The sequence below is a fragment of the Rana temporaria genome, chromosome 1, assembly GCF_905171775.1.
Source record: "Rana temporaria chromosome 1, aRanTem1.1, whole genome shotgun sequence".
NCBI classification, from domain to species: Eukaryota; Metazoa; Chordata; class Amphibia; order Anura; family Ranidae; genus Rana; species Rana temporaria.
In genome coordinates this window covers 590,776,332-590,793,831 of record NC_053489.1, presented here as the reverse complement: position 1 = coordinate 590,793,831, position 17,500 = coordinate 590,776,332, and the positions used below count along the sequence as shown (strand labels likewise).

At 42.1% G+C, this 17,500-nt stretch overlaps 1 protein-coding gene across 7 annotated transcripts in view; it reads left to right on the top strand.

Annotated features, from left to right (window-relative positions):
• Nucleotides 1-17,500, top strand: part of TBC1D1 (TBC1 domain family member 1) — a 294,417-nt gene that overhangs the window by 171,670 nt on the left and 105,247 nt on the right. For all 7 annotated transcript variants that reach the window (XM_040335139.1, XM_040335138.1, XM_040335136.1 and 4 more), the window contains one exon: nt 909-1,186. In XM_040335139.1, the coding sequence (XP_040191073.1) occupies nt 909-1,186 (278 nt within the window). The remainder of the gene's footprint in view (nt 1-908; nt 1,187-17,500) is intronic.

Below are 17,500 nucleotides of genomic sequence, written 5' to 3'. Positions count from 1 at the left end.
CAATGTCCCCCCAATGTACCTTTTCAGGTATCTACAACTCTTCTATGCTTTCAGAAGTTAATTCCCCCTCAGAGGTGGCTCAGCTGGTGACCTCAGTTTGGAAAGAATTACAAGTTATAATGCTCAGAAAAGCCCACTTCTATGCTCATCTCCTCAGGGTATCTTCTCCGGCGCTATCTGCGTTTCGTCAGCGCTGGTTTACTGATGTTTTTGAGCAAGATCCTGAGGACTGGGAGGACTCATGGGACTTTCTATTTAAAATGCTAGTCTCTTTTCAGTTCAAAATTGTCCATGGAGCTCACCTTACCCCGTATAGACTACATAAATTGGGACCTGCCCGCTCTCCAGCATGCTGGCGTTGTGATCATCCTCAAGGGGACTTTATCCATATAATCCGGTTCTGCCCGGCAGAAGTGTTTTGTAGTGTTTGGTTTACGCAGATTTTGTACTGTACTGAAAATTAATAAAAACATTCTTTAATAAAAAAAAAATGCTCTTAGGCTGGCCTTTTCGTTATACGAGTTTCTTGTACAATTTTCCTTTACATTTACCAAAATCATATAGTACGAGGTCAAACCTAAACAATTTTAGTTTATATGCAATTAGGTAGGGCCTTGCACTACATAGCTGAAGGTAAATCTAAAAGAAATTGAATAAGAAAATTGTATAATGTATGGCCAGCTACAGTAGATCCTCTCCTCTTCCGTGATTGCCATCTACGACATTCTTATCCAGGACTTTTGCTATGATGCATCTTTTAGGGTACACAACCAGGCAGTTAGGCAGTGTGTGGGTGGTACTTTGGCACAGTATGAACGCCATGTTCCTCTCATTTAGAAGAGCGTTCCTCCTAGCTTTAGCATCTTTATGTTTATGGAATTCAATGTAAAATCTCTTCTGAATTTCAGGAGTCTTCCGTGTGCGAGATGGAGGCAGCACTGTCTCCTGAAATGCCTCTAAAGGCGCATGGTTCCCTGGGTGACCTACCCAAAGCAGCGGAGAGCTTCCCATCTGATCATCCTGGAGAATTATGTCATCAAGGATTCCGACGCCGAGCTAACACGTTAAGTCACTTTCCTGTCACAGCTCAGGATTTTCCAGAGCCCGTGCAAAAAACCCCATCTGTTCCACAGAGGAAGCTCATGCGACATCACTCTGTGAGCACAGAGACTCCGCATAAAAGAAAGTGAGTACTCCTTTTGTTGTATTATCATAGGCAATTTTGTATTGTTGTTAAAGAATGAAAGCCAGCATCTCCCCAATAGAACATCGCACCACACTGTATTGTGAGCCAAATCTTCCTTCCATGAAATTACCACGACAAAATCTTGCCATCTTTTCTGTAAAGAATGCATTGTTCTGATGGCAAGGATTTATTGTAAGGCAAATGCAACTGGTAAAAAAACTGTACCTCCTCTTGTTTTTCTTAAATGTACGTTTACATTTATTCTATGAATTTTTGATTTATATTTATTGCCATTTTTTACCATTTTTAGTATAGTTTTAAGAATTTATTTTTTAAGCCAAATTTCTAAATGAGCAGAATTCTTATGCTTTCAGTGACATGGCCCAATGCCCAGGTCCTGGAGCAAAGGAACACTTGAAACATTTGTGAGAGATTACAGCTTTGAGATTCCATAATTGCTCTTGTTTTTATTATATTGTGTATAGCTGGAGAGAGCTAGATGGACAGACTAGATTAGTTGAATGGTGTACTTTACCTTCACTCTAGCCTTATTTGGCAAGGAATTGCAAAGTGTGAAAAGTGCAGGAAATAACGCATGGCAACCAAACAGATTTTTATTTTTATTGTATTTTGTGATGAGGTTTTCTTGATTACTATAGAGATGCTGTTTCAATGTCACTGAATGAGCTGGGTGATTTAGTTGTAGAGTGCATTGCTTCTGTTGTAGGTTGGTGATATGGCTGCTTGTGAACATATGTGGGGGCTGCACTATGAAAGAAATTAATAATTGATAATGGATCTGATAAGTTTGCTATAGAGGCATCTATTTTTTTTTTTGAAAACTTAAATTTTATTGAATTTTCAACATTTTCCAGGTAAAGGATAAACAAAAGAAGGGACAAGGAAAGAAAAAAAATAAAAATAATAGAAAAAAACATAAAAGGACACATGGCATCATAAAGGGGCAGCACTAGGAGGGACAAGCAAAGTTGCCAGTACAACGAGGCATCTATTTTTAAGCCTTTCTTGAGATTATTGGGCACTTTTTGAACTGTAAGAGGGCAATTGAGAACCTTTGGGGTCAGGCGGTGCTAGAAAAAGTTCACCTTTTTAAGCAAAGCTGACCGAGAAGGTTAAAAGATCAGAAGAAAGCTATAAGTATTACTATTGTTGGACAAAGATCATGGCAGGTCCTAGAGTCATGCAGGTCATTCAAGCACAGGCAGATTTCTCCCCACCTAATCTGCTCACCATTGACCAACCTTACCCAGGGCAAATCTCAGCTGTTGGCAGTTTTAATTCTCTGGTCCACTAATATGAAAATTAAACTAGGGCTGAAACAACTAATCGATTAATCGTCAACGAGTCGATTATGAAATTAATCGATTACCATTTTCATAATCGATTAATCGGCCAGTAACATAATGGGGTTAAAAAAAACTAAAATTGTCCCTTTATAGTACAAAAAAAAGCAAATCGCTACTGTAAATATTACTTTCACTGTCCCACAGTAATAAATGAACCCCTTACAGTAGCGATTATTTGCTTTTTTTTTTTTAGTTTTTTTTAACCCCCATTATGTTACTAAACATCTTAGGCCTGGGTCACACCTCTGTGTTTTTTGGTGCTTTTTGCAGAAACAGTTCATTTACATTGTTTCCTATGGGACACGTTCACATCCATCATTTTTTCCAGCTGCTGCGTATTTGGAAAGGGCAATGACTTTTCTTAATGCAAAATGGTGCCATTTTGTTTTTTTGGTTCAATATACTTCAATGGAGAAGCTGCAGAAAAGCATGTAATGTGTTTTTGTGGCAATTTGTGTTTTTTTTTAAATTTGCCCAACAACAAATTGGCCAAAAAAATATGCGAATTGCCTGCAAAATTCCTTTTTTATTTATTTATTTTTTTCACGTTATTAACCGATTCAATCGATTAATCAAAACAATAATCGTCAAACTAACCGATTATGAAAATAATCGTTAGTTGCAGCCCTAAATTAAACCTTGTTTACTAAATTTAGACCTCAGTCCAACCTTTTTTCTCTTTCTTATACCGGCTTATGTACTAAAACTGAGGGGGGAAAAAAGGCTGCAAAACTCTAGGTGTTGCCCAAAGTGGCCTATCGGATCATAGACCTTTTGCTTATGATTGCACAACATACTTGGTTACTGTTGGCATGAACCGCTCTTTTTTTTTTTTTTTTCTTTCCTTTTTTTTTTTTTTTTTCTTAAAATATATTAATTTATGCTTTGATGCTTTGAAGTAATTGTAATGTTTGTTATTAAAATAATTATTGACAGCAGTGGGAGCAAATGACTCCCACTGCTGGGTCTGAGCCAGTGGCCCGGGAGAGCTTCTGCTCTCATGCATATCGCTGGATCGGTATTTAGCTCAGTGAGTTGAGCATGAAGGGGAGCATGGGGAGGAGGCTGCACACTGAATTTTTTTTTTTTTTTTTTTTTTTTTTATACAAAGAATGCATAAAAAAAAACTTTCAGGCTTTAGAACCACTTTAAAGGGGGAATTGGCTCCTTTAAGGGGGTGGGGGGATTGGGGGGGGGGACATGTATTAAAATGTGATATGGCCAGTTTAACTGTAGATATGCACATACACACAAAACACTGGCAAATGGAGTGCCCAAATATCAGCACTGGCAGTGCTGTGTGCATGTGCAGATGCACAGCCAAGTTCTACTGGGTTTTTGGAACCTGGCAAAGACCTGTGGCGCATCTGTGCACATGCCGGATGGAGCCTTGGAAGAGGGACGAATGAAAGAAATTGAGACACTAGTTTTTTTTTTGTTTTTTTTAAAAAAAAGGTGTTTATTGAACATATAAAAAAAAAAACGGCAATACTTTCCAATGCACAGACGAATAATGGACCCAATGAAATGTACAGCATACATGTATAGACAGTTTCCCTTCACTCCACCCATAACCATCCTCCTCCCCACTCCACCAGGTACTATACCAACCCACCACGATACAGGTCAACTCAATTCACGTTCCAACACGGCACCAATTATATTCCCACCTATAAATATTGTAAAAGTCTAGTCATGACAAGTTCCCTGGGGCTCAAACCCGGCATATCCAGCCACATTGACCATATCCGCTCAAACCTGCCGGGACACCCCCCTATGCTGGTATATATATTTTTCCATAACTAGAGTATTCCCCACATTAGTAATCCAGGAGTAATGGGCGGGCGGACTTCCATCCCATTAAAAGTAGTTTCCTAGCATGGAACAGCGCTCTAGAGATTGCCACCCTAGTCAGTTTCTCAGGAACCACGTCTTCCAGCACCCCCAATAGACGGCACAGAGGGTCGACTGGGATCCTGTATTGGAATACAGAGTTAATTGTCCCCACCACGCCATTCCAATACCTGTGTAGCTTCGGGCAGCAACCACAGAAGATGTATAAGGTCCCCATCGTGCTGCAGACAACGGCAGCACGTCGGGTCCACCAGTCTACCCATCCTATGCAGTCTCACCAGAGTGTAGTGCACTCTTAATAGTATGTACAATTGGGAAACTTTTTGCGGCACAATCAGAGAGCAAGTAGTTAGGGACTGAAGAGCCTCCTCCCATTGGTCACCTGTAATCTGGCCGAGGTCTCGTTCCCAAGAAGAAAGTGCCTTACATGGGTATGCCCTCAAGTGTTCGGACAGTAACATCTGGTAGCATTGGGATATAATCCCTTTGGTCTCAGAGGTAGAGTGCAGCATGTGGAATACCGGAGTGGGCGACAGTGTCCACTCCCCTGCATCTCCCTGCGCCGCAACAGCATGCAGAAGCTGAAGGTACGGGAACCACATAGTGGCCAGCAAGTCAAAACGAGCCTGCAGTTCAGAAAATAACAGCCTACCATTGTGGAATATATGAGATAGCAATGTCACCCTATGGGCCCTGTTGCAATTTAGCCAACTCAATATACAAGCAGTTGTCCCATATTGGGCTATGGTCTGTGAACCCCACACCCCCTGGAGCTGCCTACCCTTGTTCCATATTTTTTGAGTTAACTCCATCGTCTGGTTCTGTTTGTTGGACCTAAGAAACATTTGTGCCTCCAAGCGCAGGGGGATGGTCTCAGCTCCTGAAGGAAACCGCATCAGCTGTGCCGCCGAGCCCACCGGATCCCTAGCCATAGAGCCCATCAAATGCTGCAACTGGGCAGCAATGTAGTACAGCCAACCCTCCACTATACTTGGCATGCTAAGCTGCTCCACCCTGATCCTGGGGGCCTTACCATTCCACAGCAATCTCCGAAAAAGGGTGTTCACCACTCTGAAAACTTTCAAGTGTATAACCACCGGGAAATTGTGTAGAAAATACAATAGCTGGGGCATTAGAATCATTTTAATCAAGTTGGCTCTCCCTGCCAATGACATTTTAAGGTTATTCCAAGTATTGATCTTATCCCTAAAGCGGGACAGCAGGCAGAGCCGGATTAACAATGGGGCTGATGGAGCTGCAGCTCCAGGCCCCTTTCTCAAGATAGGCCCATTTGCCCCAAAAAAAAATTATTTTTTTTTTTTTATTTTTTTTTTTTTTTAAGATCGAATTTGGGGGGTTGTAGCTCGATGACCAGAGGTCACAGAAACCCCACATTTGGGGGGGGGGGGGTAGGCAGGTGAAGAGCTACCCCACAACTGGTTAAAATATGGGACGGCTATCATTTATGGTTCCGGAGATACGGGCCTGCTTGCACAGCCTGTCAGAAGCTACATTCAGAGCGGCCAATATAAATACAAGCTGACACACTACAGCAGACTGATAGGATCACAGTCCTTATAATAATTATTTGTATATTACTCATGGTAATTAACCCCTTGCCACCCAGGCCAATTCTGACACTTCTCTACTACATGTAAAAATCATCATTTGTTTTTTGCTAGAAAATTACTCTATGGTGGTCTTTGCACTTTTTATGTTGCAGGGTACAGAGCTGCACGATTCTGGCTAAAATGAGAATTGCATTTTTTTTGCTTAGAAGATAGATCACGATTCTCTCACGATTGTTGCGGCGTAACATCATCTTTCACATAAAAAAAAAAAAAAAATGGGCTAACTTCACTGTTTTGTTTTTATGGTTTTTATTATTCATTGAAGTGGGAAAATGCAGTGTGACATAACATATTGCAGCAATTGCCATTGTATTCCCTGGAGTCTCTGCTAAAATATATATAATGTTTGGCAGTTCCAAGTAATTTTCTAGCAAATAATATTGCTTTTTAACTTAAGAAACAAGTGTTGGACTTTAAGTGGTTAAATGTAGTTACAATGTTAGTTAGTTACAATGTTTCATTTTGTTTACAAACTTCGCAGACTGCCCAGATTTGTTCTTTACACACAGAAGTGTATCCCTTTGATCTAAGAAGGAAGTGTCAGTTACAATGTTTCCTGTTAAAAACTTGGCAGACTGCCCAGATATTTTCTTTTGACAGCTGAAAGTCTCTCCACTTGTTATATGAAAGAATCAGCAAACTCTGCATTGAAGATCGTCAGGGGGGTTGAATCGAGATCACGATATTTTTAACGATTAATTGTGCAGCTCTAGCACGGTATTTGCGCAGCAATTTTAAAAAAATGTTTTTTTTGGAAAAAAAAATTTCATTCATTAAAAAAACAGTTAGTTAGTTAAGTTAGCACAATTTTTTTTGGTATCCTAAGCGATGCTTTACAGTTTTTTAGGTTACATGTTTAGAGTTACAGAGGAGGTCTAGTACTAGAATTATTGTTCTCGCTCTAACGATCGTGGCGTATGTAACCTGTGTGTATCTGGCTCTGATACTACCAGTGCCTACCCAGCCACTGACTAGTATCTCTCCCCAGCCTGTCCCCACACACCCTCTTACCTGCTGACCTGTGGATGGGGGAATCACTTCTGCAGTGTTATTGTGTTCTGCCAGTGCGTACAATGATCAGTGTTGCTAACTTTAGCTGGCAGCACTGATTGTTTTAAGAAAAAAAAAACAGGCTGGTTGTACTCAAGTTGATTAATAGATTGACTTGTGTAAAACCAGCTAGCCCGTACATAGATTGACTATGGCTGGTCTCTGCATAATTGGCGTAATTTCAATCCATGTATGACCCGCTTAACCACTACTCAGTCCCTAAATATCCTTCCACTCCTGTACATAGTGCACACTGTCATAATCTCCACACTCCTCTCCTGTACATAGTGCCCACTGTCATACTCTCCACACTTCTCTCCTATACATAGTACCCACTGTCATACCCTACACACTCCTCTCCTGTACATAGTGCCCACTGTCATACCCTTCACACTCCTCTCCTGTACATAGTGCCTGCTGTCATACACTTCTCTCCTGTGCTTAGTGCCCACTGTCGCACCCTCCACACTCCTCTCCTGTACATACTGCTCACTGTCATACCCTCCACACTCCTCTCCTATACATAGTGTTCACTGTCATACCCTCCACACTCCTCTCCTATACATAGAGCCCACTATCATACCGTCTACATTCCTCTCCTGTACATACTGCCCACTGTCATACCCTCCACACTCCTCTCCTGTACATACTGCCCCATCATACCCTCCACACTTCTCTCTTGTACTCCTCTCCTGTACATAGTGCCCACTGTTAGACCCTCCACATTCCTCTCCCTCACATACTTCCCACTTATATACCGTCCATACTCCTCCCCTATGTCGCTTACCCACAAAAACAGTTCTTTAAAATTATACTGAATATCCTCAATATTACCAGCTCTAGAATGGACACACTTTTGTTAGTTCAACTAAAGGAAATATCAGTTCTCATATTTGTTCTGCCCCATTATTAGTAATCATTTAATTTTGTGATTACTACTATGATGTATAGAGGAACATCGGGGATCTCAGCTACTCTAAATATAGCACTTATATAAAAAAGTGGCCATGAAAATATTTTTTAAATGTTGGCAACTGTGCACTTAGGCACTGCCCAAGGGCCACCGTCCACCGGGTCAGTAGGGGGCCCCATGAGAGGCTCCTGGGATCCTGTGATAATAAAGCGGTAGTAAACTTTCCTGACATTACTACTTTTTAGAGGCCCTGGGGTAGGTTATGCCACAATGTACAAGTATGCACAGCATATTAGCACATTAGGGTACACTTAAATTTTCAGACTGAGCCCTCCAGTGCTGCGATGAATCAGGCGGGGCCTGGACACTTCCATCTTCACCCGGTCTTCCTTCTGGGTTCTGTGCCTTTGGTCACTTGCCTTGGCTGCGTTCATGTCATTCCCACGCATTTATTTATTATTTATTACACCCCATTCACACCTCCGCGACAAAACGCCTGATGCCGGCCGCTCGTGCCGCTGGAGGGGAGAATTCCCATTGCTGTCTATGAGATGGTTCACATCTCATAGACGCCGTACACCTGCGGCATGAAAAAAAGTCCCGGACCCTTTTTTTCAGGCAGCATTGGCGTTCGGCCATACAAAGCAATAGGAAGGATTTGTAAAAAAAAGTTACACTATTCGCGGCAAAATAGGCCGCGTACGCGGCGTTACTTGTCGCGGAGGTGTGAATGCAGCCTAAAAGGCCCCACCAAAATCCTCAGAACCAGGCCCATGATGTTCTTAATCTGGCCCTGACAGCAGGGGGTACACTAAGCGAACAGTACTCTGAGAGTTTGGGTGATATTTGTACACCAAGGTATTTGAAGCTGTTAACCACCAGGATGGGACGAGACACTAGTTAAGATCCACTTTAACTCCCCATGAGACTAGTGCATAGGGTACCTGGTCCTGTTCAAAAACATCCCTACCTTATCAGTGATCATTCTGTTTCTGTTTCAGTGTTGGGCCGTGCCATACACGAGACTGTCCCGATTTCACTGACCGTTCGTTCGTTGCAGCACTGTATGATCATTTGGCCAGGCTGTGTATGTGTAAATGGAGCCACTGATGCGCACGCACACACACACACACACACACACACACACACACACACACACACACACCTCCGGTGGTGAGTGATCTGTCATTATTATAAATTAACCACTTCCTGACCGCCGCATGTACATATACGTCGGCAGAATGGCACGGACAGGCACATCAACGTACCTGTACGTGCCTGCCTAGACGTGGGTCGGGGGTTCGATCGGGACCCCCCCCCCGCTACATGCGGCGGTCGGATTCCCTCGGGGAGCGATCCGGGACGACGGCGCGGCTATTCGTTGATAGCCGCTCCGTCGCGATCGCTCCCCGGAGCTGAAGAACGGGGAGAGCCGTATGTAAACACGGCTTCCCCGTGCTTCACTGTGGCGCTGCATCGATCGAGTCATCCCTTTTATAGGGAGACTCGATCGATGACGTCAGTCCTACAGCCACACCCCCCTACAGTTGTAAACACACACTAGATGAACACTAAATCCTGCAGCGCCCCCTGTGGTTAACTCCCAAACTGCAACTGTCATTTTCACAATAAACAATGCAATTTAAATGCATTTTTTGCTGTGAAATTGACAATGGTCCCAAAAATGTGTCAAAATTGTCCGAAGTGTCCGCCATAATGTCGTAGTCACGAAAAAAAAAAGGCTGATCGCCGCCAGTAAAAAAAAAAAAATTTAATAAAAATGCAATAAAACTATCCCCTATTTTGTAAACGCTATAAATTTTGCGCAAACCAATCGATAAACGCTTATTGCGATTTTTTTTATTTTTTATACCAAAAATAGGTAGAAGAATAAGTATCAACCTAAACTGAGAAGAAAAAAAAATGTTATGTTTTTGGGGGATATTTATTATAGCAAAAAATAAAAAATATTGCATTTTTTTCAAAATTGTCGCTCTATTTTTGTTTATAGTGCAAAAAATAAAAACCGCAGAGGTAATCAAATACCACCAAAAGAAAGCTCTATTTGTGGGGAAAATAGGATGCCAATTTTGTTTGGGAGCCACATCGCACGACCGCGCAATTGTCTGTTAAAGCGACGCAGTGCCGAATTGTAAAAACCCCTTGGGTCATGTAGCAGCATATTGGTCCGGTCCTTAAGTGGTTAATGACCGGTGGCGCTTGTTTATTAAGAATAGTGATGGATCTCTCAGGGCTGCAGCTCTGTGTAATGCATCTGCAGCCCCTTGTACATATAGGGCTTTATAGATACTTTACACAGAACTGATGCTCTGAGGAATCATTCATTTAATTTTTCATTTCTAATGATCATATCACTCAGTGCTGCAGCTCTGTGTGCATCCATCAGTGATTCCATTTACACATACACAGCCTGGACAAAGTATCATACAGTCCTGCAGAATTCTGCAGCAGCATAATAGGAACAGATCACACATGTTAAAGGGGTGAGGTGGGTGGTGCTCTGTGCTGGCTGTTCTCCCTCTAAAAGAATCGCCATCATTTGGGCTTCAAAAGGGGGTGGAGCTACAGCCATCATTAAAACAGAACTAAACCCACCGATTTAACTGTCTCCAAAAAGGTTACATTTAAGACATACTGTCAATGGAAAATGTCAGTTGTTGGTGTGCTTATGTTGGCTCCCAACCAGACTGTCAAGCCATCAAATGGCTGGTGTCTTATAAAATCACATTTGCAGCACCATGGCAAATACAAACCAATCCAAGGCCAAGCTGACAACTTCCTTTGTAAAGGGTAAGGATTTAATTTTGCTTTAAGAGGTGTGTTTAGTAAATGGCAAAGCCTCAAGTCGGAACAGGACCAATTGCTAAAAACACTTGGTCCCCTGGGGAATTAAAGCGCTATTGACCCAAAAGCAACAATGCTACAATTCATAATTCTGCTCTCTGATGTGCCCCCTGTGCTCCTTCATCCAGAGTGGGAGCCTTCTAATACAGGAGGTGTGTTGCTGACCAGATCACCAGGTAAAAAAATGCAATACCATTTCAAATAAAATTGTAAAGTCACATTTTAACGAATCAGCCACTGGCTGTATCTTGAAATGTTGAAGAATATACAGTGACACACCAATGCAATTTAAATGTGGGAAACTGGACCTTTCACCGGTTGGCACTAGTTATAAGTAATGGGCATTTCAACCAGAAAGCTGCAGACCAACTTTATCATCGTGCGCTGTAAATCCGCAATGTTCTTTGTGTTTTGTGTGTCGCCTACTTCTACAAGGAGTAGGTGGGCGTAAGAACAGATTTGATGGTTAACAACCCCTGATTTTTCTCTGCAGCAAATGATTGAATTTTAAGCTTCCTAATAGACATTAAAGTAATATAAAAGGCTCAGGTTTCTTTGTTTTAAAACAGGGGTGGGGAACTTCGGGGACTTTCCTAGGCCGAGGCTCCGGAGCGCTCCGCGGATCGCGGGGTGTGTTGATCCAAACGGGGTGACCCGTTCGGATCACGGATCGGTGACGATCCGTTGCACCCCTAGTCAGAAGGAGCCGGAATTACAAGGTAAACATCGGCTCCTTCTGACAGCTCCGCAGACACACACTCAGCGGCACAGGGGGGGGCCGGATGGAATGATTTTGCGGGCCGTAAGCGGCCCGCGGGCCGCAGGTTCCCCACCCCTGTTTTAAAATAACAAACATGTTATACTTACCTGCTCTGTGCAATGTTTTTGCACAGAGCAGCCCCGATCCTCCTTTTCTGGGGTCCCTCGCCACTCCTTGCAAAACCAATGCCCCCCATAGCTAGCTGCTTGCTATGGGGCCCAGGGTGCATGCTCAAGTGTAGAATGCAGTAAGGTAAAAAAAAGAACTGTCCTTTTTTTTACTAGTCCACCTTTCCTCTTTCCCTGTAACCACGAGGACCATAGATCATAGGAACGGATTTGGCAGCTGAGCTGATTCTTTAGACAGCCTAGCAAGCAATCTACCACAATTGTTCTTTGTTCATATATCCAATGTGTTTGATGAAGAAGGACCTTCCTCATAAGTTCTATGAGGATTTAAGACATCCAGTAAGGAGGTCAGGAGGGCTTTGTAAGTATTGTGGTAATAGGAGGCAGCACAAGCAACCTCAAGTCTGGCAGCCCCATCTGGATTTTCTTTCTTTACTTTTGTCTAGCTATTATAATATGAGTGGCATATCGACGGCTTATGAATGCTTTTGAAGCGTGCCAAACTACAAGTGGGTCTGCGGTACCAACATTAGCGGGTTAGCAGTGCTGTAGAGAGGACTGGACCTGGGGGTCAATTCTTGTCTCTGAGATCCAAAATCTAGAGAACCCCTAAAGCTTACTCCCGGGGTCAGGTAGAGGTTTGAGCTCTGGCAAAAGAGGGCATGAGCCGATATGCCACGGGGTAAAACTTTGATAGAAGTAACAGTTGGGAGTATAGGAGGAGTAGACTAGGCCAGGTTAATCCTAGAAAATTTTTTGTGGGAAGCAGAGTGTCAGATGTAGGCCTTAGTTGTGGGATGCTTTCATGTCCAGAGCTCAGTAAGGAAATGCGTCTCGGCCCATATAGCGAGATCAGAAATATAGCAGGGGGAGGGTTGAAGCATATCCAAGACGGAGGAGGGTATCAAATTAAGTCCCCCCATTAGCAGGACCCTGTGCACACCACATGTGCCCACCTTAGATATATAATAATATGCAGTGAATACATTGGGTGGAGAGGGCAGGTAAAACCCAATGAGCGCAATTTCCACTTGATATAAAAGGTGTGCCCAGAAAGTAATGAAAATGATATTTAAAAATAATTGTATTGAAAAATGTTACCATTGAACATTGTCTCCTTTAAAGTATTTACATTGTGAGTGTACACAACGCTCCCAGCATTTTTTCCATTCTTAATGGCATTCCTGGAAGTCTTCAAGCGGGATAGCGTTCAGTGCCTGTGTGGTGGCTCTTTGGATGTTATCCACGCTACCAAAATGGTGTCCTTTCTCCTGTACAAATCCAGAATCCCAAATTCCTCAACAGTTGACTATGTAATTCATGTTTCTTCTGCAATCATTCTAATAGTGAGCCATCGGTCACAGTTGAGAACAGACCTCACTGCATCCACATTCTGTTCCGTTTTTGACCGGCGGCTCACTATCGGATGTGGTGCAAGATGCGTATGACCAGTAATCCTGCGGGAACCAGCAATAGAAAAAGGGTTCTAAAAATACAATGTGAGGGAGATGCTGCCCTTCAGCAAATGCGAGGAAAAGGATAGTAAAATAACTCCAACAGGGTAGTTGTACAGAAGGCGATTTGACGGCTTTACTTCTGTACAACTGGCCTGAACATGGATGAATCTAAAGTTGGCCAGTCCCTGCTGAACTGGCCGAATGCCAATCACTCTATGGCCGACTCAATGGAACACACAGGAAGACAATTTAACTCGGAACACTAGAGAGGGAGGTTCTCTTGACGGTCATTGTAAGACCAATAGGAATCCTCTAAACTGTGTGACCATGTCAGGAACCACGGGATAGAAGGGAGATTTCTGTGTTTTTTAATTACAGTAAGTGACCCCGAGGGGTATACTTGGCATCTGATTAAATGCATCCATGTGATCTTAATGACCGGTCTTATTTTTTATTTATTTTTTCTATACTACACTGTAGATAACTGTTACCGGTATTTTTTTGTTTTATTGTGGTTGCCAACCTCTTACTATTGTTAAAGCTTTCTTTTTTATGTTGGTTTTTGAATCAAAAACATTGTACTAATTTCAGGCAAATTACAATTGTCTGAATGTCTGTTGTTAAATGATGCAAGCTAAATAATTTTTAATTTTTTTTTGCTGTAGTAGAACATCTGATAATACAGGGAAAAACATCTTGCTGTCCTGTATAGGCTTGTTCTTAATTCATAGAGCTGCTTTTGTGTTACACTTTGCAATGTACAAGTATAGTTTATTTTTTATATATATTCAAGTCTTTTACTGCTCTGATCAGTGCTGGTGCCATAATCAATGTCCATACACCAGTACTTTTTTCTCATGTCGAGTTTATACCGTATGCATAAGTGGTATAATCCACTTTCTGTTTTTTTTTTATATCCACTCCTACATGGATTTGAGCTTTGCTAAAATGTAGGGGTTGATTTACTAAAACTGGAGGGTGCATAATCTGGTGCAGCTGAGCATGGTAGCCAATCAGTTTCTAATTTCAGCCTATTCAATTAAAGGGGTCGTAAACCCTTGTGTTTTTTCACCTTAATGTGTCCTATGCATTAAGGTGAAAAAACTTCTGACACTGACCGCATCCCCCCCCCCCCTGTTTTACTCACCCGAGCCCTTTGTTTCCTCGGCAGAGGCATGCTCTTCCTCTCTGGCTGGGGTTCTCTGCTCTTGATTGGATAGATTGATAGCAGCGCAGCCATTGGCCGAGTCCAGCATTCTATGCATAGGGAGCACACCCACACAGTAACCCCCTGGGAGAACACTTTTTCAAGGGGGCTTACCAATGCAAGGAGGAGCCGCGAGCGCAGCCGAGGGACCCCAGAAGATGAGGTTCGGGGCCACACTGTGGAAAACGAAATGCACAGTGGAGGGAAGTATGATATGTTTGTTTATAAAAAAAATATATATTTTTTAAATATATATATATATATATATATATATATATATATATATATATATATATATATATATATATATATATATACATACATACATACATACATACATACATACATACATACATACATACATACATACATACATACATACATACATATATCACTTTAAGCTTTGACCAAAAAAAAAACACTGGAAGCTGATTGGTTTCTATGCAGGGCTGCGCCAGTTTTAGTAAATCAAGGTTGCACAGTTTGGAGTGTTGCCAGCTTGGAGTCTTCCCACTTCTCTTGTTGCATTCACAGTATCATGAAATAATTTGGCAATCTAGAATGGTTGATAAAATCCATCCTTTACCAAAGAATAAAAAACCCTTTTAAATGTAAACTAAATTTTGTGGGGCAATGAAATATACCTCAATTTTATACAGTTAGATGCCATTTTTGAGGACATGCCGTAAGGGAAAACAAGTATTTGATTCCCTGCTGATTTTGTATGTTTGCTCACAAAGAAAAGATCAGTCTATAATTTTAATAGTAGGTTTATTTTAACAGTGAGAAGACAGAATAACTAGAATATCCAGAAAAGCACATTTCAAAAAAGTTATAAATTGATTTGCATTTTAATGAGTGAAATACGTATTTGACCCGTTTGCAAAACATGACTTGGTACTTGGTGGCAAAACCTTTGTTGGCAATCACAGAAGTCAGACATTTTCTTGTGGTTGGCCACCAGGTTTGCACATATCTCACAAGGGATTTTGTCCCCCTCCTCTTTGCAGATCTTCTCCAAGTCATTAAGGTTTCAAGGCTGACATTTGGTAACTCGAACCTTCAGCTCCCTCCACATATTTTCTATGAGATAAAGTTCTGGAGACTGGCTAGGCCACTCCAGGACCTATTTAATGTGCCACTCCTCTGTTGCCTTGGGTTATTGTCATGCTGAAATACCCATTCATGATCCATTTTCAATGCCCTGGCTGAGGGAAAGGGTTTCTCTTTTTTTTAAATCGGATACTTTTTTTTAATTGGATTTCCAACATACAAAAAACATACTTACTTTTTTTTTTTTTTTTTTAATACATTACAAGATATTACATGATATATTGCACAACAGGTTTCACAAATCTTCAAAATCACTTATACATCCATCTAGCAGCTCTATTTTCTTCAGCCCTAGGCTAGATGCATTATGTCTAAGCACCCTGAGTATTCCCTCCCGTTACTCTTTCTACACCTGCCTAGTGGCCTCTACTGCTCTATATCCAGAGGTTCTGCGTTGCATCAGCCTCATTGGTGTCATACCTGGGGTATTCAACCAAGGACCCCATATATTCTCAAACTTCCCCAAATGACCCCGATGTTTATAAGTAAGTTGTTCCCTAACAAGGGAAAGGGTTTCTCATCCATTGGCCACTATGGTCCCAGGTGCCTTGAGATCATTGACGAGATTCTCCAGTGCAGTTCAGGGCTGATTCTTTACCGTTCACATTAGGTTTGTCCCGATACCACGTTTTTAGGACCGAGTACAAGTACCGATACTTTTTTTTTCATGTACTCGCCGATGCCGATTAAAATGTGTCATGTGTCCCTAAATGCAGCCACGTGTCTCCAAATGCAGCCCTGTCCCCAAAGAGAAAGACAGATCACCCATCCCAGGATTGGCTATCAAAGTGCCCGAACAAGGGGGAGGGGCTATATATAACGAGGCGCGGCGGGGGACACACAGCTATTAAAATGAAAGCTTTAAGCTTTAATGTTCTCCGCGCTGATCATCTAGGCGGTGGGGGGGGGGGCTTGGCTTTCTCTTTGGGGACTAGACAGCGACAGCAGCTCTCCGCCCCCTCTCCACCCCCTGTCCGCCCCCTCTCCACCCGCTTTCTGAAAAAAAAAAAGTTCGGTGAACCATCGGGAGCATTTGCGCAACTTCAAGTACTCGCGCAAATGCTCAATATCGGTAACGATATTGGTATCGGTATTGTGACAACCCTAGTTCACCCGATCATTGAAACTCCACAAGGAGAGATCTTGCATGGAGCCCCAGACCGAGGGAGGTTGAGAGTTTTGTGTTTCTTCCATATGTAAATAATTGCACCAACTGTTGTCACCTCCTCACTAAGCTGCTTGTCGATGGTCTTGTAGCCCATTCCAGCCTTGTGTAGGTCTTACAGTCCTGTCCCTGATAGATCCCTGTTTGATCCCTGATGGAGAGTTTGGAATCTTATTGCTTCTGTGGACAGGTGTCTTCTGAACAGGAAACGAGCTGAGATTAGGAGTACTCCCTTTAAGAGAGTGCTCCTAATCTCAGCTCTTTACCTGTATAGAAGACACCTGGGTGCCAGAAATCTTGCTGATTGATAGGGGATCAAATACTTATTTCGCTCATTAAACGCAAATCAATTTATAGCTTTTTTTAAATGTGTTTTTCTGGATATTTTTGTTCTGTCTCTCACTGTTAAAATAAAGCTTATAGACTGATCATTTCTTTGTCAGTGGGCAAATGTACAAAATCAGCAGGGGATCAAATACTTTTTTTTTCCTCCACTGTACATCCACTTCTCTGCCCAGGGTCTGATGGCTCTTTTTTTAATAAACAGAAAAGTCAGAGAACAATATTGACACTCCCTGTGTACATTGGACACGTCATTTTGCAAAGCTGTCTCTGCATAAAGGTTTGGGATCAGTTGTGATCCTATACATTACAACTTTAAAATGTTTATGTGGACTCAATTCAACAATGTGGCTAGAATGTTTTTATGCATAGAAGCTTTCTAAAAATTGCTGTAGCAAATGAAGTGTGAAAATGAAATTCTTTCTTGAAAAACTAAAACAATTCTAGTTCTGCTTGTAGTTT